The sequence below is a fragment of the Rhinolophus ferrumequinum genome, chromosome 25 (genome assembly GCF_004115265.2).
Source record: "Rhinolophus ferrumequinum isolate MPI-CBG mRhiFer1 chromosome 25, mRhiFer1_v1.p, whole genome shotgun sequence".
Lineage (NCBI taxonomy): Eukaryota > Metazoa > Chordata > Mammalia > Chiroptera > Rhinolophidae > Rhinolophus > Rhinolophus ferrumequinum.
The window spans coordinates 18,274,433-18,298,447 of NC_046308.1; the positions used below are offsets into that span (position 1 = coordinate 18,274,433).

At 44.3% G+C, this 24,015-nt stretch overlaps 2 protein-coding genes across 5 annotated transcripts in view; both read right to left on the reverse strand.

The window, feature by feature from the left end:
• The window catches only part of TTC28 (tetratricopeptide repeat domain 28), a 624,117-nt gene extending 622,336 nt beyond the window's left edge, over nucleotides 1-1,781 (reverse strand). For both annotated transcript variants that reach the window (XM_033097458.1, XM_033097459.1), the window contains exon 1: nucleotides 1,599-1,781. In XM_033097458.1, the coding sequence (XP_032953349.1) occupies nucleotides 1,599-1,694 (96 nt within the window). In that variant the 5' untranslated portion in view covers nucleotides 1,695-1,781. The remainder of the gene's footprint in view (nucleotides 1-1,598) is intronic.
• Nucleotides 1,782-6,429: 4,648 nt separating this feature from the next.
• The window catches only part of CHEK2 (checkpoint kinase 2), a 40,966-nt gene continuing 23,380 nt past the window's right edge, over nucleotides 6,430-24,015 (reverse strand). For all 3 annotated transcript variants that reach the window (XM_033098276.1, XM_033098275.1, XM_033098277.1), the window contains 9 exons: nucleotides 22,456-22,509; nucleotides 18,716-18,777; nucleotides 17,038-17,137; nucleotides 14,848-14,934; nucleotides 13,922-14,085; nucleotides 13,590-13,705; nucleotides 12,257-12,342; nucleotides 8,073-8,153; nucleotides 6,430-7,286 (listed from right to left, as the gene is read on the reverse strand). In XM_033098276.1, the coding sequence (XP_032954167.1) occupies nucleotides 7,197-7,286; nucleotides 8,073-8,153; nucleotides 12,257-12,342; nucleotides 13,590-13,705; nucleotides 13,922-14,085; nucleotides 14,848-14,934; nucleotides 17,038-17,137; nucleotides 18,716-18,777; nucleotides 22,456-22,509 (840 nt within the window). In that variant the 3' untranslated portion in view covers nucleotides 6,430-7,196. The remainder of the gene's footprint in view (nucleotides 7,287-8,072; nucleotides 8,154-12,256; nucleotides 12,343-13,589; nucleotides 13,706-13,921; nucleotides 14,086-14,847; nucleotides 14,935-17,037; nucleotides 17,138-18,715; nucleotides 18,778-22,455; nucleotides 22,510-24,015) is intronic.

The following is a 24,015-nucleotide window of genomic DNA, read 5'->3' on the forward strand; positions in this document are numbered from 1 at the left end:
CAAATCATGATGTTGTATACCTAAACAAATAAGCTATATGTCAATTACATCTCAATAAAAATAACAAATACATCCGCATAAACTACAAAAATGATACATAGAATAAAGCACCTAGTTTTTCAATATTTATTTTCAGATGCAATCTCAACTCCTAAAGTCTTGTCTTCCTATACATTCATATTTTGTCAATGAACAAAAAAAGAAACTATTAAAATGAAATCTATGGCAATTCAAAAAACATGAAAAAAAACTGCCCCTGAAATATCAAATAACTTTCAATCAAACAATTCTATTTTAGCATTGACTAAACTAAACATAAATCTCAGTTTCAAAATATCACATCCAGAGGACAAATACCCAGAGGTTTAAGCAAATTGCCAACTTTTCTGAATAGATAAACAGTAATTCAGATTTGCTTTGATGAAAATGTAAATATTTACCTGCCTCAAAGGCACAAAATCCTACAAGCCTAGTGTTCCCAAATGATGAAGAGAAAGAAACATGCATTTTTTATTTCAGAATTTTCTTTCAAAATTAGTTTTAACGTAGCTATGGTACACATAGTTGATAGTTTATACTAAGCAATGTACACTCTGCTTTGCCTACAACATATTGAAAACAAGACACAAACAATCACAAAAGTTAAGATGGAACCTGAGAAAAATCACATTATACAGTAATCTGACAGTCATTAATCCCAAAAAGCTCCTGAAAATTGTCTCAAGAACTATTCTGGAAACTCTCTAAGTCATTTAGTTTTCCGACAAATATTTACTGACCATCTACCATGTGCCAAGCACCGCGCCTGGTACCAGGATGCCATGGTGAGCTATAAACAGAACAGGTCTCTGCTCACAGGAAGCTTACTCTAAGATAGTGCTTGTCCAATTTTGCCTGATCATAACTTGGGAGCTTGTTAAAAATTCAAAATATCCTATGCCTGAGTCCATGGATGAGTTGAGACTCGTATATTTTTATCAAGCGCTCTTTTACCTAGGCTGTTTTGAGAGCCCAATGCTCAAGACCATCCCATCCCATCCAGCAAGCGCCACACCTCCAAAGTCCATTTCGCTCAGCATCCTTCACCCGGACCAATACTCCAAACACATCACGAAACTGGCGTACATGCAAAGTATTCCCAAATCACTCTTGTGCTGAGCCACTGACAGACTTGCTTCCTTCGTAGGACGGACAGCTCACTCTCTGAAATTCCACCTGGGGCTGTCTGCACCTGAGTCTCCCGCGGCTGCGCCGACACCTGTCTCCTAGCGTCTTCTACCTCCCCCGTGAGCCCCGAGATAGGGGCCCGCAACCTGCAAGGGTGGAGGTAAGGGGGAGGTGCCGAGCCCATTAAGCGCCGACTGTATACCGCCCCCCCTTCACCCCCGCGCGCGCGCACAAACACACTCCCGCGGAAACTGAGGCGGGCAAGAGACAGACCCGGTCCCGCCGCCGAACGGCGTGAGGCGGGGCTCGAACCCGGACGGCGGCGCGGGTTCCGCCTCGCGGCCGCTGGTTAACAGCCGAGGCCCGGCCCGGCTCGCACCGACGGAGTTTCACAAAGAAAGTCTCCCGGCCCGCGCCCCTCACGCACTCACCGGCGCCGGCGGCGACTCGGGCTCCCGCCGCCTACGGCTCCGTGCTGGGGTCGGCCCCGGGGTTGGCTCGAGCGCCGGCGGCGGCGACTGCTCCATCCCCGCGGGGCCCGGGCCGCGTCCGCCTCGAGCTAACGGTCCCGCCAGCTAGGCGCGCGCGCCGGTTCCGCGCGCCATGTTCCCGCCGTGCCGCGCGCCGCCGCGGCAACCCACAACCCCCCCCCCACAACCGCGCACGCGCGCGCGCGCGCCTCCGCGGTTAACCCCCCCACAACAAACCGCGCAAGCGCGCACTCGCCGCGCCCCCTCCCCGCGTGCCCCGCCTCGTGCCCTCGGAGCCGGCCGCTGTTCCCAGCGTTGCACCCACCCCCTCCGCATCCGTCCTGCCCCGCTGAGGCGCTCGCTGTTCTGCGCTCGGCGCCCCCTCCTGCCGCGCTGCGGACGACCCCAGGCCAGGTCCCTTCGCCCCTTCCCGATACTGCTCCTTTTGCTTCACCCGCTGCGCCAGGCTTGGGGCGAGGGTCTGGGCCAGGAGGGAATTATCCCCAAGTGCTGGGGGAAAGGACACCGCTAAAATGATGTGATCTCCGTCGTGGAAATGTGCAAGCACGTGCACGAGCCTATGTGGCACAGTGAAGGCCCCTATCCCTAGGAGAGCCAGACTCAGTGGAGACGCTGAGTTCGAGTCCCGAATCTCCACTAACTTTTGCCTATTTAACGTCAGGTATCCGGAGGTCTGTTTCTCCTTAATCAGGAAGATCCAACAACTACATAAGGAACGTTGGGAGGACTTAATGAAATAATCCAAATAAAGTGTCAACACCGCGCCTAGCATTTACCAAATTGTAATCTGGTGACAAGACCTCCTAAGTAGTTTTATTTAATGGTTAAAAAAAACAAGGGCTCTTGAGAAGGGAAATCTCCTTTCAAATCTTGCCTCCACCTCTTGCAAAGTGGGAAACCTTGAACAGGTCACTTGACCGAGCCAGAGACCCTTGATTTTTAAATCTGCAAAGGGGAGAATGGCACTAATAATGCCGCAAGGATAGAGATGAGCTTTCAGGAGATGATGCATGTACTTCTCTGAGCACAGCGCCTGGGAGGCACCAAGCTTTCTCCAAGCTTCACTGGTATAACTCCAGCCTTATCCTTCCAAGACTCCTAAAAGTCTAATGAAAAGGGCTCTGCTCCCAAATCCTGCGGTATAATTAGCTGGGAGGGGTTCACTCAACCTTGGGGCTGGAAGGACTGTTACTTCCCACATCTTTGCTTTCCATTCTCTGCCCCAAACCTCTCTGAAAACCCTAAAGTTGGCAGAAAAACAGGAGCTGAGAATGTTTTCCCTACTAGAAAACAGAGGAGTCTCCAAGGGTCTCTTGGAATTTGTAAATGGTTGGACTTACTAGTCTAGCCTTTTCCAGATACAAGTGACAAAAACAACAATAACAAAAAAAAAAAAAACCTCAACCTGGAGTAAAACAAAAAAGGGAACATTGAAAAGTCCTGGGATGGTACTCACTGTAGACATAGGTGGACCCAAGTGCTTAAACAATACCCTGTCTTTCTCCAATCTCTCTTCGATTTTGCTTCCTTGTGTGATGACTTCATTCCCATGCAGTTCTCTCCCCAGTGTCCCTGGCAGCTCCTAGCTCATATCCGACCAGGAAAGCAGGAGCTGATTCCCAATAGTTCCAAGCAGTCTCAGGGATCACTTTCATTGTACCCATTTGGGTCACATGTCCTTGCCTGAGCCAATCACAGCAAGATTGGCCAGACCTGGCCATATGGAGTCCCTCTAGGAATGGGGTGGGGTCAACACCTCCCAAAGGACATGGGTTAAGGACAAGTGGGAGGAGGGATGCCTCCCTCAGAAAAATAGGGATGCAGTTACAAGAGACATTTGGTGCAGGACTGGCACAAGTTAAGGGCTGTCCACAGCACCATCATCTAGGCACACAGCAGGTCTACCATGGAGCAACATACCTGTTCTTCAGAACAGAGTGGCAGTTACCTCAGCCACTGGGAAATACCCCTCCACGTCTGCTCTCAGCACCCATCACAGGCCTGGCATGTACCAAATCTGCTGTATCAATTATTCACCCATCTCGTGTGCCCACCCCACCAAAAGCTGAACATATTATGTTCCTTCCCTGCTCATCAACTTTCTATGGCTCCCTCTGGATATTTACGTAGCTCTCTCACCTTTAATGATGGAAGCCAACACTGATGGATGGATCCCTTACCTCGTGCCAGACACTTTAAATGGACCATTGAATCTTCAAAAGCACCACGAGGTCAGTACTCTTATTGTACCCATTTTACAGATAAGGAAATAGAAGGTCAGTAATTTGAACTTGCCCAAAGCCAAAGTCAGGGAAATGCAGAGCTCAGATTAACACAATACTGCTCCTACCACTACCGTTTCATCCTTTTGTTCCATCTCCATTTGCTCATGTTTCAAAATCCTGTGCCCACCTCCAGCGGGGTGACCAGTGGGAGTAGGTTTACCAGGGAAAGAGCCTCTAGAGACCCTTTCAGCTTCCATAGTAGGGGTCAGACAGGCAGACACTTAGCTTTACTATCTCCCCCTCCCCCATCTCTTCATGAGATAGAGAAAAAAAGTAGTGAGATTAGAAAGAAAATGTGTGTTGGGTGGCCCCAAATCAGCAGCTAATATCTTCCCATTGGTGAGTATATTAGTGTCCTATGGCTGTTCTAACAAATTACCACAAACTGGGTAGCTTAAAACAACACAAATTTATTCTTATAATTTTATAGGTCAGAGGTCTGGAATCAGTTTTACTCCGCTAAAGTCAAGGTGTAAAGGACGGGTCCCATCAGGAGGCTAAGGGAACAATCCATTTCCTTTTCTTCAGCTCCTAGTAGCTACCTTGGCTTGTGGCCTCTTCCTCCATTTTCAAAATACATTGTCCTCTGATTCTGACATCTGTTGTGTCCTCTTAAAAAGAACAGTGTAATAACATTGGGCCCACCTGGATAAGACAGAATAATCTTCCCACTTGAATACCCTTAACTGCAGTTTACTTTCCAATGCAAAGGAACATATTCATAAATTCTGAAGTTCAGGATGAGGACATCTTTGGGGGCCATTATTCAGCCTACCATGGTGGGTATAATCAGGGAGCTAATACAAAGTGCTTTGGAAACAGAAGTGTTGGCTGACTGCCCCACGATGAAAAAAATGCCCTAAGAAGCCACAGCCTTCACATTAAATATTCAAATGAGCTAAAGCCCATCTAACTTGGCAATCTCAGCCTCATTTCTTTAAATATGAAAACCACCTAAATCCCCATCTAGCCCCCCCCCGCAGCACCAGGCAAGCCAAGCCTCAGAATGCTTGTACACCCTTCTAATGGAAATTGCCAACCACTATCCCATTGCCTGGGGCAACAGCTGTGTGCCCCTGACCCTGCCCTGGCTGGCTCAACAGTGGCATCTGAACCAAGGCAATTTATGGCATGGCCAATGAGCTACAATGTGGCCTAGCAACAACCAGCCAGTTACAAGAGAAGCAAAATCAGTGGATCAGAGACAAGAGGAGCCAGCCATTAGAACTGCCTGGGCTCCTGATGGCTCCCAGTCCCAGCCATATGCAAACTTGAAACAAATCCTTTTCATTTAGTAAATTGAATGGGCCTCTGATTCCTTGCAACCAACATATATACCAACTTCTAGATCATGGGGCTGTATCCACTCATCATTTAAAACACTAGCATTCAAAATTGGACATCAGTCTCTTGTGAGTTTTGTCAGTGTGAGTCAACATCCCTGAGTCTAATTAAATATGGGACTGAGGAGATGAGGAACATTAGAGTCAGAAGGACCTGGGTTGGGTCCCGACTCTGCCACTTACTAGCTGTGACTTTGGACAAATCACCTTGCTCCTTCAGCCTGGGTTCCTCACCAATTACATGAGGGTGGTCAGAGGACCTAGCCCACAAAAGCACTTTTGAGGACTAGACAACACCAAGGGAGGGGCTTTACACAGGGCCCCGTTGGTCACTGTTGGGTCAACATGACATGCTCACATGCCTTATCTGTATTTCCAAAATCCAAACATCTCTGAAAACTGAGTCACCCATAACTCATTTGACAGAAAAGACCAAACCGATATGACTTAAAGTCTTCTCTATCCCTTTTACTATGAATATCTGCTGCAGAAATATTAATGTGTTTGGTTACAGGACTCCACTGGGTATTACACATAAATACAGTCGATATGCAATGTCCCTTTCCTAAAATCAGGAAGATATTAAAATTCACAACATATCTGGCCTTAAGGTTCCAGGGACTGTGGACTTCTATCTTTAAAAAAAAAATTTTTTTTTTTTTTTTAAAGATTTCATTGGGGAAGGGGAACAGGACTTTATTGGGGAACAGTGTGTACTTCCGGGACTTTCCCAAGTTGTTGTCCTTTCAATCTTAGCTGTAGAGGGCGCAACTCAGTTCCAGGTCCAGTTGCCATTGTTAGTTGCAGGGGGCGCAGCCCACCATCCCCTGCGGGAGTCAAACTGGCAATCTTGTGGTTGAGAGGATACGCTCCAACCAACTGAGCCATCCAGGAGCTCAGCGGCAGCTCAGCTCAAGGTGCCGTGTTCAATCTTAGTTGCAGGGGGCGCAGCCCACCATCCCTTGTGGGAGTCGGGGAGTCGAACCAGCAACCTTGTGGTTGAGAGGATACGCTCCAACCAACTGAGCCATCTGGCCACTTGGGAGCTGAGTGGCAGCTCATTGACTTCATTCTAGCTGCGGAGGGCTCAACTCACTGGCCCATGTGGGAATTGAACTGGCAACCCTGTTGCCCAGAGCTCGCGCTCTAACCAACTGAGCCACCCGTCCGCCCCTAAAAAATTCTTTATTGTGGTAAAACACACAAAACATAAAATTTTACATCTTAACCATTTTTTCAAGTACACAGTACAATGGTATTATACATTCACATTTCCGTGCAACCTTCATCATGATGCATCTCCAGACTTTTCATCTTGGAAAACTATATCCACTAAACACATTAATTCCCCATTACCCCTGCCCACCAGCTCCTGATATCAGCATTCTACTTTGTCTCTATGGTATCTCATGTAAGTGGAATCATATACTATTAGGCTTATTTCCCTGAGCATAACGGTGGACCTATATCTTTATGAGAGTTAGAATGAGAATTTAAAACAGGATCGTGGTATTTGCACCAAGATACCCACTGTCTCACGATGTTGGCAGTCAGCCAATCTCTACAAACTAAACCCCAATCTCACCAGGCCCCTTTCTAAGGAGCCTTTAGAATTTGTATGCAGCGTACACAGGCTAAGACCAACGGACACCACCTGAGACACCTGCCTGCTAAGAGCCAAGATAGAGTACCAGACAAAAGACACACATGATTTCAAATGCCCACACAAAAAGGCATGTAACTAAAGAATGGATCATCTGGCCGAAGCACAAAGCCCAGTTTCTATTAGGTGTTAGTGTACTGAGGACTGCAGAAAAGCAACTGTTCTCTCCTAATTAAAATACAAACACTAAAAAACAAATACAGCACAGTTCAAGAAAGTGTGTTTCTTTCATGTTCCGAAGCACTGTTCATGATACAGCAGCACATACAGCCAGGCGCTTTGTGGTGTCCGCGTCTTCCAGTTCCTCTTCAAGGAGCCGCTTTCGACTCGTAGAAGGCTGGAAAAAAGGAAAAGAGAGAAATGGTCAAAGAAAACTGCTGGCTTCTTTAAAATTATCAGTTTCCCAGGATGCTCCAGGTACATTTGGGGCATTTCATAGGAAACGTCTAGTCCCAAGAATTACTGGTCATCCTCACTGACATCTGAATTCCCACAACGCCCCCCAGACTCAGACATGCTTATCGAAATGACATTTCTCTCCCCTCTGACTTCCAATCATTCAAGGATGTCTTTTGAAAGGAAGCAGCATAACCAGCTCCATCTTGGTCATCATCTCCTAAATTATGAAGTTTAAAGAGATGATGACATCTTTCACTGGGAGCCCCAAGTCTTGCTCTTGTGTGGGAAGACAAGTTTTTTTTGTAACTTTGTTTTCCCATTTATAACACTGCGAAGGGACAGTGGGGAAAGGAGTATTATCATTCACAAAAAGGAGGCAAGAAAGTAATGAATGGATATGAACTTAAAAGAACTCTAGAGGAATAAAATCATAATCAATAAATCATTTTCAACAAATTTAAATTGGAGCCTCTAATATAGTCTTTCAAATCTTGCCTTGCAGGAGACTTCTTAAATGACAATCCCTAGCTGTGCTTCTCTAATGCATTAAACATTCTTCATGATTAACTCTTCTAAGGGTGCTACAGCAGATCAAGCTCAAACAAAGAGTCTACTACATTAAAAAAGTTAAGCAATTGCTATTAAAGAGACTATTCAAACTCAGCATTCTTGCTCATCAGCTCTTTAAACTTTGCCTGTATTTAATAACCATCATCTAGAATACCTGGGCTGGGACCTCGGGTTGAGCCGTTGACTTGTTTTCTTCAGAAAGCAAATTTTGAAATTTTCTCTTCATGTCCTCATCCTGCGAAGAAATGGAAAACATAAGTAGGCTATGTTTGAGGGAAAGCTCCTTGAAAGATGGAGCTAGGATGCCCCTGGAAACAGGAAAGTGGGTGATGACATCCTGTCAGTTGACTAAATGGCATGCCCTTGCAGAAGCTCTGGAAGGAAAGGACCACCTGCCTTCCCAGAGTCAACTAACCAGCAGTCAGTGCTCACCCAACACTGGCTGAATCAAAACCACGTGCCTAAGAGCTCTCGGTGGTTCAGAGAACCACAGAGCTTAGCAGTCAAAAGACTTTCAGAACAAGTACCCCCGATCCTGACAGAGGCGGCCAGAGGCTGGGGTTGGCTCAGTCCTCTGAGGGCTGACTCCATGCAGCTCCCGAATCTCTTCAGGAGATGCCCCCTTCCCTGCCAACAATGAGGTCAGCTACTGGGTCCATCCTAACAAACTAGCCCAGCACCCTAGGTAAATTCACCCAGCAAGTGCTGTGCTGTACAAGTCACCAGGACTTCAACCCTGCAATATCCCACAGCTTGGGTCTCATGAGAAAGGAAGACAAGTGAACGGGTCATAGCATTACACGTGTTTCTTGCTTCTGGAAGGGGAAATACGGGGTGGGGGTAGAGGGTGTACACACGAGAACTACCACCTCACCCCACTGGCTGCTTACTTCTGTAGGGCTCTACAGAAGCAATACTTCTGTATTGCTTACTTCAATAAATGCCAAGGATTTATTGGCATCTAGGAGCCCTGAGAGGAGACCTAATGCAGCTCTCCCCACTTTCAGAAAGGGGAAATATCCATGACTAAGGATTGTGGGCTTTGGGGCCAGCTGGAAACCCAGCTCAGCCACTCTGTGGCGTCTGCAGAATACAGACCCAGGGCTGCCTGATTCCAAAACCCCGTGTCCTTTCCCACCCGACCCCCTTTCCTTCCTCCCATTAAGCCAAGTGTACCACGGTGGGTGGGAGGGGAGGACACAGGAGCGAAGGCCTCCAACATTCAGCAATTTGATGACTATAGAAAAATTACAGTGCTTGAGGATTATCTCCTGCCGGATCTAGGAGCTAGAATCACCTGCTTCCATCACTGTTTATTGCATCATTCAGAGTGGCTCCCCACTACCCATTGTGAGACTTCAAGTTCATCTGGATTTCACTTTGCACTCTCCCTTAGGATCTCACTCTTAAAGTGCATCCCTTATTTCCTCCTACACCTGCTCAGTTTCCACCGGGAATACGTTCCTGGCCATCCACTTCATCCACCTTCCTCATTCACTCCATGAACAGGTATTTCCCAAGCACCCTTAGATGCCAGGCACTGTAATAGGCACGGTGGCTTCCGTATCAGAGGGACTCAATCAATGTTTGAAAGTGCTGTCCCCCACTGTTATGGGCTATATTTGGAGACAGAGCCTTTAAAGAGGGACAATGAGGTTGTCAGGGTGGGGCCCCAATCCAACAGGACTGGTACCTTGTAAGAATAGAAAAAGACACCAGGGATGCTAACCCACAGAGAAGTGACCACGTGGGACAGAAAGAAAGCAGCCACCTGCAAGGCCAGGAGAGAGGCCTCAGAATAAATCAAATCTGCCGACACCTTGAAATTGGACTTCCAGCCTCCAGAATTCTGAAAAAATGCATTTCTGTTGTTGAAGCCACCCAGTCAGTGGTATTTTGTTATGGCAGCCCTAACAAACTAATCTACCCATACCATCCCCAGGCGAATCGATCTTTAGACACTCTTCACACCAGGTGAACCTGTGGGTACCTGAAGCTCCGTGCACAGTGGTTGCCTCTCACCCTAGGGATCCCCAATACTCTGCACCTTCTCCTATTACCCCATGCGTCACACTGCTCTGTGGTGACTGTCGTCAGAGCTGGCCCACCCAGATTATCAGCTCCCCAAGGCAAGGATGCAGCTTACTCCTCTTCGCATCCACAGTGCCTAACAGTGCTTGACACACAAGCTCATTCATTAAAACAATGAATGAACAAAGAAACCATGCTGGAATGCCCCTCAAGTGGCAGCTATTCCATGCATCCCAACAGAGCTGACCACAAGCCTATTTAGGCCTATACTGAAAACAAGTCATCGATCAGCAGTAATATGAACAAGGAGCTCTGTGCCTTGTCATAATACAGGAAGCCATGTGTGTCTGTCAATACCCTTTCTTTGAGATGTCCACAATCTATTCAAAATTATTAAATTGTAATATGCCTCAGAAGCAAGCCGTAAGGAAACATCTATTTCAGGAAGTGCACAGGCGGCAAAAAACGGATACAAGGGATGCTCCCCAAATTGAACACTGTTAATGACAAAACGAAACTCACATTCCAAATGCTCAGTCCAGTGCCAGACCCACATGACCATTTGGTTTCTTTAAGAATATTCAGTGTTCCCGGAATAAAAGCTAAACTAACACTAGCAGATGATTTATGTGGACAATCTGCTTCCTTGTCCTTTTTCAATGTTCACTCTGAGAACTTCTGCTGCAAAAACAAAATGTGGACAAAAAAGCATTCAAAGGAGACCCCTGTGACCAGGTTGAACTTCACCTTTCCCTCGGTTGTGAATAACAGTTTTCTTTTGAGACAAAAGGTACAAGAAACATAGGCTATGCTTGTTCGTAAATTTCAGGCAGATGCAAGCCGGACATTTGTTCCCAGGCCCAACTGGCCAGCTCCATTGTTTTTTTTTTAACACAAGTCCTCTACCTCCACATCTGGCCCCCCTACTTTCCATATGAGGACCCATAAAAAGAGCCAAGGAGTATGTTTTTCTTTCTCATCAAAATTAAATCCCCACATGCAAAGGCACCCTTTGTTTCTGAATCCCTTTTCTCCAGGGTCCTGCTGTTTCAAATCTGTGTGGTCTATTAAGTGCTAAATCATCTGACAGATTTCTTCTGGGGGGACTGCCGTTTCCAGGGCAACACCCCAAACACTTGTCTACTATTTTTTTTTTTTTTTTTAAGGATGTGTTGTTCTCAACCTGAGCCCAACTGTTAGGTGTGGAGCGTTGGAAGAGAGAACGAATGGGGACAGTCTTCCCAGTCCCATAAGGTCAGTGCTGACACTGAATGAGTTCCTGGACCAGTAATCCCCAGGAAGCTTGAGCCTCTTGTTCAAGCTACCTGGTTAGGTTCTTCCATCCCCACAGAAAACAGAGAGACCAAATGAAAGTTAATAGAAAGCGGTACGGCTGTGCTGAATCGAACCGGACTTAACAGAAGACCTGAAAATCCATCAGAAAACTTGCCTGATGCTACAGCTAATTCCTAAACCACAGGTTAGCCCAGCACACCTACAAAGGACTTCTGACTCTGGAAGCTTGAATAAGTTCAGTGCATAATCTAATAGCAGCCATGACCCCCAGCAGGAACACAGAGGTAATGCAGATGTGAGAAGCACAGGTGACAAGTCTGCAGTAACGGCATGCTTACCATGAACAAGAAGTGGGCCCCTTTATTTTCCCCCTGGGTAGCTGCCCTCCTCCTCCAACCTGTTTTCCTGATTTAAGGTTGGAGATGGCTGGAATGCCCATCCCACCTGTTTGGGGCGGGAAGTTTGAGGGAAGAGGGGAGCACAGCTAGAGGTGGAGGTCTGGAGTTACAACAGCCTCTCAAAGGAACACAACCCAACTGAAGGCTCAGGGAAGCCACGTGGAACCAGGAGAGGCCACAAAGTGAACTTGTCCATCCAAGAGCTATGAGTCAAGTTGAAAGACTGCACTAAACACACACAAAGACACACGATATACATGCATATACACACCACACAGACCTAAAACTCAGTCAAAACAGTTGCATTAAAAGGACCTAACAGGGCGGCCGGATGGGTCAGTTGGTTAGAGCGTGAGCTCTGAATGACAGGGTTGCCAGTTCCATTCCCACATGGTCCAGTGAGCTGCGCCTTCCACAACTAGATGGAAGGACATCGACTTGGAGCTGATGGGCCCTGGAGAAACACACTGTTCCCCAATATTCCCCAATAAAATTAAAAAAAAAAAAAGGACTCAACAAAGCAAACGTGTTTCAATCCTCCTCATCTCTTCTCTCAGGCACAGCTCAGAGGTGTCCGTGTATTTCAGGCCAGCAGGCATTGTCCCATACCCACCTGAAGCCACGAGTGTCCTAAAGCTTCTTCTGTTGTAAAACGCGCCTTTGGATCCACTACCAACAACTTCTTGACGAGGTCCAGAGCTAAAGCAATAAGATAATTTGGCAATCACAGTAAGAAGGGTAAATACATTCAATCAGCAAAATTAAATTATGCCAGAATCACAGGCCCAACATCCAGAAAGAGAGAGAGGGGCTGAGGTCATCATGGAGTCAGCAGGCATGGTGGGCAGGGCCCCCTACCGTGTTTCCCGGAAAATAAGACAGAGCCAGACAATCAGCTCTAATGTGTCTTTTGGAGCAAAAATTAATATGAAACCCAGTCTTATTTTACTAAAATAAATAAGCCTTTAATATAGTATAATTTAATATAATACAGTATAGTATAATGCAACACCGGGTCTTATATTAATTTTTGCTTCAAAAGACGCATTAGAGCTGATTGTCCGGCTAGAACTTATTTTCGGGGAAACAGGGTAATACTCCTCACTCTGTATTCGTCAGTGTTCTGAGAACACCAGAATGACCGTGATGTATATTCCCCATCTCTCCCTGCTCAGACACCATAACCTCTTAGCTCTCTGTCCCTTCTCTCATTGCTGGACTCAAATTCCAAATAATTAAAGCTGAACTTCCACCCAGTTCTAAGACACTCAGGATGCTGAAGCAACTCTCCCCAAGACTCACGGATTGATGGTGACAGTTCCTCCATCAGAGAAAGGTTCTCGGAAGTGCAGGCTTGGCAGAAATAAAGCTTGACAGCCAGCAAGTGGAGGCTGGCTTGTGTATGGCAACAATATTATTCCTTAGACATTCTAACCTTTAACACAATTACCTATGTTACATTATTTGACATTTAGTTACAGTTTTCTACACTTTCTTTTGATAATTACAAAGTTGCACTTTTAAATTCTTAAATACAGTAAAAAATTACATTTAGCTCTTAATGCTTACTTACTCAAAGGAAACTTTGTAACTAAAAAGTTACTTATTATTTCCTGTACTTAAATAGGTACCAGGTACTTGTGAATGTTACACTTAATCCTCATAAAAACCCTTTAAGGTACGGTTTATTGTGCCCCCTTTACAAATAAAGAAAATGGAGGCTCAGAGATGTTAAGTAACTTGAATAAAGTCACAAAGCTAGGAAGTAGCTGACCCAGGACTTGAGTCAAGATCTGCCTGGCTCTGGAGCTCATGCTTTTAATACCTTCCTTCCTCTAAGAACAGAATCAACAGGAGAAAACATCATGGGATTTGAAAAGGAATTCCCACCACAGCACACACACATTTCAGCAAACCATAAATTCTTAACCCTTTCGTATCCATACCCTTCTCTGAGACCTCTGCCCAGACTTCGGGAATGAAGTTGTATTTTCCACTGGTGATCTGTTCCTTCAGTGACACTTGAGTCTTATGCTCAGAGAAAGGTGGATACCCACTAAGGCTTAATATTGGTAGAGAGAGAAAGGAAAATAAATCAAGTGGCATTCTCAGTGGCATTCGGATATAAAGATTTCTTTTTCAGCACAATGAAAAATTAGATTTTTCTTTACATCAGTGGTCATAAAAAAATGACCTAAATTAAATCTACCTGGACACATTTCTGATTTCACTTAATTACCTCTCACCAGAGTCTGAAGCAATGAAAACTTTTTCTTACCAAATAAAAAGAATAACTCCTAAACTCCAGCAATCCACAGCTCGGTTATATCCAGCAGTCCCAAAGGACTCAAGAACCTCAGGAGCCAGGTAGGTAGGGGTACCACATAAGGTTTTCATGAGAGATGTCTCCCCCAGAATCTTGGACTGCCCAAAATCAGTAATCTAAAATTAAAGGCAAAAGGGAGTCATTTTTAATGATATCATAAAATTAAAAAATTAATATAGTCTGCCAGCCCCAAAACACATGCAGTCAATATCAGTTTCTATCCTACATTTCATGCCTGCTGTTAATCTTGAATCTACAAATTCATGTCTCAATTAAGAGAATTCTAAACTTTGCAAGTTATTTAATTTTGCTTAAAATTCCTGAGCCAAAAAAACTCAAGGCCCAGGTTTATCTCCAACTTACCTATGTTCTCTGTAACATTTTAAAACGCTTATAATCCTTATCACAGACACTCCAGGATTCTAATTGGTTATGTGTGGCTCTTAGACCCGTTTCTGAACCATGTCTGCACACTGGAATACCTGAACTTGGAAAACACACCCAGGTGGGTGTCATGGTTATTTTTTAATAAAAACAAAATTTTTTTTTAATCAACAGGAGATTCTAAAGTAAAGCCAAGTTTGAGAAGTACTGCCTTAGACAGAAGGAAGGGGAAGACAGAGGATGTGAGTCACTCATCCATTTAGTTGCCTCCTCCCTCCCTCTGAACATAAAAGTGGCTTATACACAATGGAGCTCAACAAACGCTCACTAGAACCTGGATTGAAGCAATAACACCTGATCTCTAAAATAACTGCTAAGAGTGGAAAGGTCAAATTCTCAACCTTTTTACACTCCTAATTTTTACCTGGTGAATTAAAAAAGTTTCTGAACAGTTATCTACTGGAGTGGCCACACACAGAACATAAATTTCTCACCTTTATAAGACAGTCTTCGTTTTGAGATGAGAGTAGAACATTTTCTGGCTTTAAATCCCGATGTATAATACCATTTTCGTGGAGGTACTACAACAGAAAGGGAGGCATGACCCTTAGATTTATGGAATAGGTATATGAGTAGACACACACACCCCCCTGGGTGAAACTGTAAACCAATGTACTCACAAATACATTCCAAATCATACAAAACTACTGGGTAAAGGGATTAGTGTTTACGAATTTGTTTTCAAGAAAATCTTTAAAAAACAAAAGAAATGAAAAGGGCAACTTATGACAACAGGTAGACATTTTACTTCACTTTTCAAGATAAACAACCCTTTAGGTTGGCAGAAACATAAAGTGTCAATTTCAGTAATAAAAATGTAATGTAAATGGGTGATACGAAATATCTTCGGACAACTTTGAAGTAAACCATAAAAATTCCGCCAAATGATATATTTGGTTACTCCAACACTGAGAATAATATTTTTAAGGGAATCTGTAAAATACATTTTATAAATGATCTGTTTTAAATACCCAGAGTTAACATATTACTCAGTGCAAAGAATGATGTAGTTTTCGAAAACTCTGGTCTGAAATACATTTGCTCCTTGACTTGTAATGGGGCTACACCCTGATAAATCCATTAAGTGGAAAAAGATCATGAAGTTGAAAACGCATTTAATACATCTAGCCTACCTGAAATGTGCGCAGAACATTTATGTTAAGGCCATGGTTGGGCAAACTCATCATACACAATGAATACACTGTAGAGTATCAGTTGTTTACCCTCGTGATCGCATGGCTGACCGGAGCTGCGGTTCACCGCTGCCGCCCAGCAGCACAAGAGTGTATCATACGGCATGATCGCTTGCCCGGGAAAAGATCAAAATTCAAAACTGGAAGTCTGATTTCTACCAAATGCTGATTGCTTTTGCATCATCATCAAGTCGAAAAATTGTTAAGTTGAACCAGCATAAGTTGGGGACCATCTGTAATATGTTGATGTCTCTTTTGTGTTCATTTTTATACACTCAGTCATATTTCTTACAGAAACAGATATCCTACACCCACTCATCTGCACTCCATTCACCTTAATATTCTTGGTATGGGAGGGGAATAAACCATTAAAACAGAGTCTAGAACTGGTTAGGTGTCCAGGTGGGTTAGGCTTCAGTTTTCTCTGGCTATCCCTCTGGCCTAGGGCAAAAATTCCTCTGATACCCTTGCACTGGGGCCGAGACTTGGTGAAGCCCCTGGGGAGGGCAAGGCCCGATGGACCAGCCCCAGGAAAATCTCCCTCAATCCTCTGTCAATACAAGAGCTGCTCGCAGTCACTGTGTTTCCGGCAGGGAGTAGCTTTTCGAGGGAAGAAACCTTGGCAGAGAATCACCACAACCAAATTTGGTGTGAGAAAGGGTGCTGTTGTTCCAAGCAGACAAAACGCCCCCAGCTGTTCCTCCACTCAACACTTTCCCGGCACAGAGAAGGAAGGCAGCGCGTCTGCCTGCATGCCTGCCTGTTGCAGTTAACATGATGCTGCTACATGTGAGGGGAACACCTAGTACTGGACCCTGGGGAAGCTGGGCGACTGGCACCATCTCCCCAACTTGCCGGCCTTACCCTAATCCCTGCCTGGCTCCCACCCTGAGAGGTAAGGGAGATTTCTATAAGGATCAGGCAGAAGTAGAGATTAATCCCCCTCCAGAAATACCTCAGAGCCAAAGAGAGTTTGTTTCTTTAACTCCCTTTTAAGCTTCACAGCTACAGCTTTCTCATCTGAGTCAAAGGAGTGGGATGTTTTCGCCAAGAACAGAACCAACAACACACACACAGACCCTGCTCTCCGGGTTTTCATTCAGTCCCTCACTTTCTGTCTAATTCAGAGAGTAATTCACCTATAAGAAAGCAGGTTGTCAAACGGGGGGCAAATTTGCCCTTTCCTAAAAGAAAACTACAGTAAGGGACATTCTTATTTTCTTAGGAGGTTATTGCTTCTGCTATCATGATGCCAGTGAAGGATGAAGTTAATACTGAGGATGGCAGAGCAGAGAAATGTAGCAACTTTAGTATTTTCAAGACACTGTTGAATTGCTAAAATCACCCACAAAAAGAACAAAATTTCTAAATAAAGCATTTCTGGAGATTGTGAAAACAGTAAATAAATAAAACACTGAGGGCTTCTCTTACCTGTACAGCCATGAGCATCTGGTAAAAATAGAGTTTGCATGTAGCTTCTTTCAGGCGTTTTTTCGCCACCACCTTGTCAAACAGCTCACCTCCTTCCATCCTGAAACACACAGGCAAAACAGGAGCCTCATGCCTGGAGAGAAACTCACTTGGGTGGACGATAGTAACACAAAACAAACTCACTAAGACAAGCAAAGACTTGCCATTTTTATTCACTTTTGACCCCCACTGTAAAGGTGATGAGTCATAAGTCTCATTCACAATCAAGATACCTCTGTAAGAAACTAAGGACCAAGGAAAGATGCAAGTGTTGGTGGGCAATGGAGACATTTGGGGAGCTTTATAAAATCCGATTCAGTAGATCAGAGGCGGAGCCCAGGAGTTTAAATTTTTATCACACACCCCAGGGGATTCTGAGACTGGGATAATAGAACAGCAAGCAGAAACCTACAATCAGACAACGGGGGTCTGCACCCCAGCTCCACAACTTCCCAGCTAGAGGACTTTGGTTAAGTTATATAACCTCTCTGAGCTTGTTTCTGCCTCTTAAAAAAAAAATAGAGATGATCCCACCTACTTTGATGGCTGTTGTAAAAATTAAGAGATAATTGACACAGGTATAGTGCCTGCTACAGTGTCAATGCTTGGCAAGGTTATTCGATCCCTCTGCACTCCAGTTTCCTTTTCTGTAAAGTGGAACTAAAAGTACTAACCCACCAGTAACTTGTAACTGACCTGGATGATTGCTATGAAGATTGAATGAGTCAATGTGAAGTGCTTAGAACAGTACTGGGCTCATATTAAGTGCTTAACTAGTAACAGTTACTGTTACTGTATTATTATTATTACTATTATTAAACGGTTTCTACTAGACTGTCAGGTAACAATCTCCTATTTAATAGCAACAGATATTCCCTCAAGCACCACTAGGGCTGTCCAGTCTCTTACAATGCTATGACCAGGACTACTGTTTACTATATAATCTTAAAAGACAACCTGCATAGCCCGGGTTTATCAGGTGCAAAGCCTTGCCTGTCTGCCACAACAGCTGCTCCCAGAAACACTAACATATTTATACAGGAATGCACATCAGACAGGCCTCTTTCAGGAATGAGTCAGGAAATTATGTTGGTCACACCAAATCAGATAGGACTCTATGGCCACTGAAATACACCAGCAAGCAAACCAGTACCTGAAAGAGACTCAGGTGTCGGCATGCAACGTGGTACCGTAATCCCGAGCAGATGGGTCCAAGGCAGGTATTTCAGAGTAATAACATCCACCTGTGTTTGAGCACCTACGTGCCAGGTGCTATGCTGGGGGCTTTCCACCCCTCATGGCATTTAATCCTTACAATTCTGCTCATAGGGTATCATTATTATCCCCATTTAACAACAGGAAAATGACACTCCAAAAGGGGACGTAAACTAGCCATGGGCAGTCAGCTAGTCCCCTTGCAGAGGATTCGAACCCAGGCCTCAATCCAGGGCCTGGAACCTCTAAGCCACCGGCCTTTGGAAACACTGGAGGGATTTCAGATATACTAACCCCACACGCACTTTGAGGGCCCCATCACCACACACGTACATTAAGGGTCCCCAGGATGACAAATGCAACTCAGCAGTAGACTCTTAAATAAGCATTCAAACGGGAACAAATAAAAAAGCTTACTACTTACAATTCCAAGACAATATAATAATCTTCAGCATCAAAAAAGTCTTTAATCTTGATGATACAAGGCTAAAAGAGGGAAAAGAGAAAAAGAAATGAGAAGCTCCCACGAGGAAAACTCTAAGAGCAGGACACGGGACATGTGCCGAGAGGCTCAGGGAAGCCAAGACCAGGCATTTGGCCTCGTGTCTTGAGACACTTTGAAGTTCATGCAGGGGACAAAGCAGAACAGAATTTACCTGGCTCCTCCGTGCGAACGTACCAGAAACTCTCCACACCACCAAGCTGGCGAGGGACTGGTTCATGTCTCACACACAAGGATGGCACCAAGGAAGGAAGGCCAGTCTCTGCCCAGCCTTCCTCCTCACTGCCCCAGAGCACAGGTACTCAAGGATACCTAAGGAACCTGGAGGAGCCTGACAGGTAGAAGAAGCGGGCCAGGTGGGAAGCCGAACCATGCGGCCAGGTAGAGGCCTATTCAGTTCCTCGCAACTGGGCCCAGAGGGGAATGGGAACCCCATGTGACAAGATCCTCCCATTTTTTCAAGGAAAGAGGGAAAATTCCAGTTTCATGAGAACTCTAAGCACATCTGTGGGGTGGGGGAGACACACACATATGACTGACAGTTGGTGACCTCCGATCAATGCAGGAACATTGAAGAACAAAGCAGAGCAGTATTGTACCATTTAAAATGCAGATTTAACAGTATGGCTTTATGCTTAGAATGCATACCTACTGTTTTTACAGAAAAAGGGGTAGACGGTAAAGCTCAGTTGGTTGGAGTAAAAGCCATGGTGAGTACATGTCAGGGACGTGCCTCCAGCCTTCAGCAGGGAGGAGGATTGTGGTTATATCAGAATTAAAGGGACGAGAGCTGCAAGATTTTTAGATTTTAAAGTATAGCAAAACACTCCAGTGATCTTCCTACAAAGCAAACTGCATCACATTCATCGCTCTAATTAAAATCTTCCAACTGGTACCTTCCCCTGATGAACTGTTTATACAGCAGTTGAATGAATGCCCCAGTGCTTCTCCCAGCACGATGGATCTTGGAAAGATAATGCCGACCAGAAAAGGCAAGTCACGAGAGACTTCAAAGAGTATGAGGTGTTTCAACTGTATGGTCAAGTTTTCATTCTCAAATTGGATGGCAAGTTCAAAGGTGTCTTACTGCTTTGCTTTATAATGCACAGTATTACTTCATCTGTGTCAAATAGTGTATAATCTTAAAATGTTTAAAGGAAGGGAGGGAGGAAAGCATCAAACGGACAGAAGTAGAAAGGAAGACAAGAAACCTTTGGCTCTGTGTCGCCTAGTGGATAAAAATCCAACTTTTCAGAGAGATGCTTAGCAAGCCCTTCATGACCCAGCCTCGTCCTGCACCCCGCCCACCACCCCAGTCTCGTCTCCTGCTCCTGGTCCCAAGCATCCTCCTCTCCAGACCACAAAACTCCCACCTGCCCCACACTCAGTGGTCTTTCCCAGTGTCACACCTGTGCTTGTGCACCTTTCCTGCCTGGTGATCCAGCCCTCTGGGCACAGCTGGCCTCCTTGGGCATCTGGTCCCAGCTAAAATGGCCCCCTTACAATGCATCCACACACCCTGCAGGGGGTCTAATCTATGCCGTCCCACGCTGCATCTTCAGTATCTGTCTCCCCACCAGGCTGTGAGCTCCAGGAGGGCAGAGAAAGGAAACTAACACCCAGTATGGAGGTCTCTTTTCACCAGGCACTGCATGGGCTGAGTCACGTCTTCTATTTATCTTTTTAGGAACAACACTCAGCATAGCAGCTGGCACACAGGAGACACTCACATGCTGCCCAGATTAATACCAACATCAATAGCAGATACACCCCTCCCAGAGGGTAGACTGCCAGCCACATTTTGGTCATGGGACATATGGCCATGGGGGTCAGGCGAGGAGCAAACAGCTCCCCACTCCTTCCCTGTGATCAGTCTACTCAGCTCTGTAGGGACATTTGTTATTGTCACAATAATGAAAACACTGACTGCATCGTAGTATTTTATTAAGAGGAATAGAAAAAGGAGCTAAAATGCTCATAGAACATTAACAGGAAAGCGGCAAGCTATCTAAAATGAACAAACCAAGAGATAGCAGCTTATGTCTGTTACATAGAAATATGGAGATAAATTCTTCTTTTAAAAAGTTTTAAAATGTTTGTAGAGAGGGAAATCAGGAGGGATGCAGAACTGCTATCTGTATAATAAACCTTTTAGCAGCACCTGACTCTACATACATGAGGTCTTAATAAAATCAAAAGAAGACACAGTGAAGAGATCAGAGGAAAGAATGAGAAGATCTTGGTTCTGCTTGGCTTCATACCAGGCAGTGCCCACCTGGGAATGGGTGTAGCTGGGAGCTGATAGCGTATGAAGTGGTCTCCGGGGTCACTGGCTGGAGCAGTCACAGCTGAAAGCGTTACTCAGGAACCAGAGGCCACTACCGCAGACCTTCCACTTAGGTCACGCAGAGAAAAGTTTAAGGAATTACAGATCTCTATCATTCCCCAAGTGTGTCCTTTGTGCCAAAAGCTTTACAAGCACATCTCATTTAATTCTCACACTGACGTTTGAGGAAGGTATCCTCGTTGTCTCCATTGTACAGATAAGAAAACAGAGGCTCTGTAAAATGAAATGACCTTCTCAGAGCCAGCAGGTGATAGAGATGGGATGGGAACCCAGGTCCGTCTCCTCACTAGACTGAAGCCACATATCAGGAGGGATGGTCAAGTTCATCTGTGCTCACCCCTGCCCGGGCCTAGAAGACAGCCTGACACAATATGTTTGATGACTGAATCAGTGTCTGACTCCAAAGGTCAGGTCTACTAGGCTACCAGGCTCGACTCATTGTTTCCCAAACACACAAGCCCATATTTAATTCCCAAGGGCTTTCACGTGCCCTTATAAATTGCCAATATCTCCAGGGACATTCCTTAGGGTTCTAAATTCCTCTCCACTGCAGTGGACATTGGATTTGTACACATGTTATGTTTGGGGACCCTCTGACATCGAAGAAAATTCTCTGAGCATTCTAAGTGTTTATCTTAGGGGGTATGTGTGAAGCCACCCCACCCCAGAAAATCAGAGGGCTTCTCTCTTTAAAAAGGAGGCAAATTCAGGGAAGAAGGTGCAAGGGAATTAGAAGAAAGACAAGAAGGAAGGTCAGCCACTTGGATTTCATGGGTTTTCAGATCCACCTGTGAGTTCTAAAGGAACCTGTTCACTTGTGTCGATGACGGAGATTTTGTTCTTAGTTTCGACTTGTTTGGAGAATTTGAGGAGGTGAGAGAAGAGAGAAGAAATATTTTTGTTGTTTGGAGGTTAAGAACCAAACTAAGATGATCCTTCACTGGACAGACAGGAGAACTTGTTTCAAGTTTATCTCCAATGCCTACCCAGCTCATGACTTCATGGGGACTCATGAGTTAGTGAAGAAATGGAAAAAACAATAAAAAAGGAAGAGGGATCAGTCCCACAACTCTGCTTTTCTCTTCTCACATCTTTAAAGTTAGACACTCTCCACTGAGACAAGGTCCTCAGTGCACAAAAAAGATAGGAACTATTAACACTCCATGTGGCCACTGACACCCCATTTACAAGTGTACATACACAATTAAGGAACCCAGGTTAATGCTAGTTTTATTACATTGAAATGCTTTGCACCCCTCCCATATTTTGAGATACATGATTTTAAGTCTGGGTCGTATTTTACAGCAATACTTACATGATTTAATTTTTTCAAAATTTCTATTTCTGTTTCAACATTGAGAGCTGGATCCTTGGATAAATAAAATAACATCAGTTTATTAATAATAATAGCCAATAATTAGAAAATATTTACCGTTAAACTTAGTTGATGAAGGAAGGCTGCCTTAGTTCCAAACCCAGCTCTACTCAAATAGAGAAATCAAGGCCTAGAGGTCAATGATTTAAACAACTCACCTAAAATCATTCTGTCAAGTGCTTGGCAAACAGGAAGCATTCAAATGACCAGGCTTTATGCCAACCTCTGTATTTAAAAGGGTCATCTCACATAAGCCTCATAATCCCCAAAGTGAACTGGGTTCTACAATTATCCCCATTTTACAGATAGAGCAACTGAGGCTTAGAGAAAGGAAGTCACTTGGTCCAGTTCCCACAGCCAAAAATCAAGTGTTTCCACTGTTCTCATGCTTACCTGGTAAACTGTGCTTATCTCATTAGCTCTGGAATTGTATACATTCATAAAAATGATTAAAAAAAGAAAAAACCCACAGACAAAAAGGTTATTTAATTAAATTGCATGAAGAAAATGTCAAGTCCAATTCCTCATAATAAAGTAGGCACAGTTTCAATTTCAACTGCAGGCTGACATATTTACTGAGACTCTTAACTAGAGGAAGCTTCAGGGTACTCAAGTTGTTCTCCATTACAATTCCAAAAGGATGAATCAAGTTCCTCAACCTCATGGGCTTCCACAACCCTCCACAACCCTCCACAAGCACAGAGGATATAGAATTACATATTTATGTAAAATCGACTTCAGCTAAGGAACCCAGATGTTTAATTTTAAAAGTCTGCCTCTTCCTGTAAGCTGTTAAACTCATTACCAAGTCAGGGTGTGCTCTGATGATAGAGAGGTCTAAAAGAGTCCAATATAATTTGAAAGACGAAATTAGGAACTAAACTTTTGCTCTAAGTCATTAAGAATCTGGTATGTATTTTCTTCCCCCCAAAATGGGAAACAAATCCAAAATCACAGGGGAAAAGATCTATAACACAAAGTGAACACAGAAAGGAAATTCCTCTTGCCATGTGAGAATGGCATTGTCTTGGAGTGAAAAAATTGATCTTTAAAGAATGTTAAAATATAATAGCCAGAAACAGCTGGTCACAGAGGAAAACATGATTATGGGTCACAGTTTATATTACTTTGTTAGGTCATGTGTTGAAAGACCAATATATTCAGCCATTTCACTCACAGAGTAAAAGTGTATTACACAAAATGTAATAAAATAAATGGCTAGTATATAAAGAGACTATTAAAATAATTTAATTAAGACTTTTAAAATCTATAAACACTAAGATATTCATTGCCACATTACCAGAAAGAGCAAAGAATTAGAAATTATCTAAACGATTAACCAAAGAAATGGTTGAATAAATTATGATAAAGTCTATGAAATTGAGACTTGACCATCCAAAAGCATATATTAGGGAAAGTTTATGCATTAATGCTTGTGTGGAAAAGCAGAATACAAAGTTGTATATATAATGTGATTTCAACCATCGAAAAACACAAATT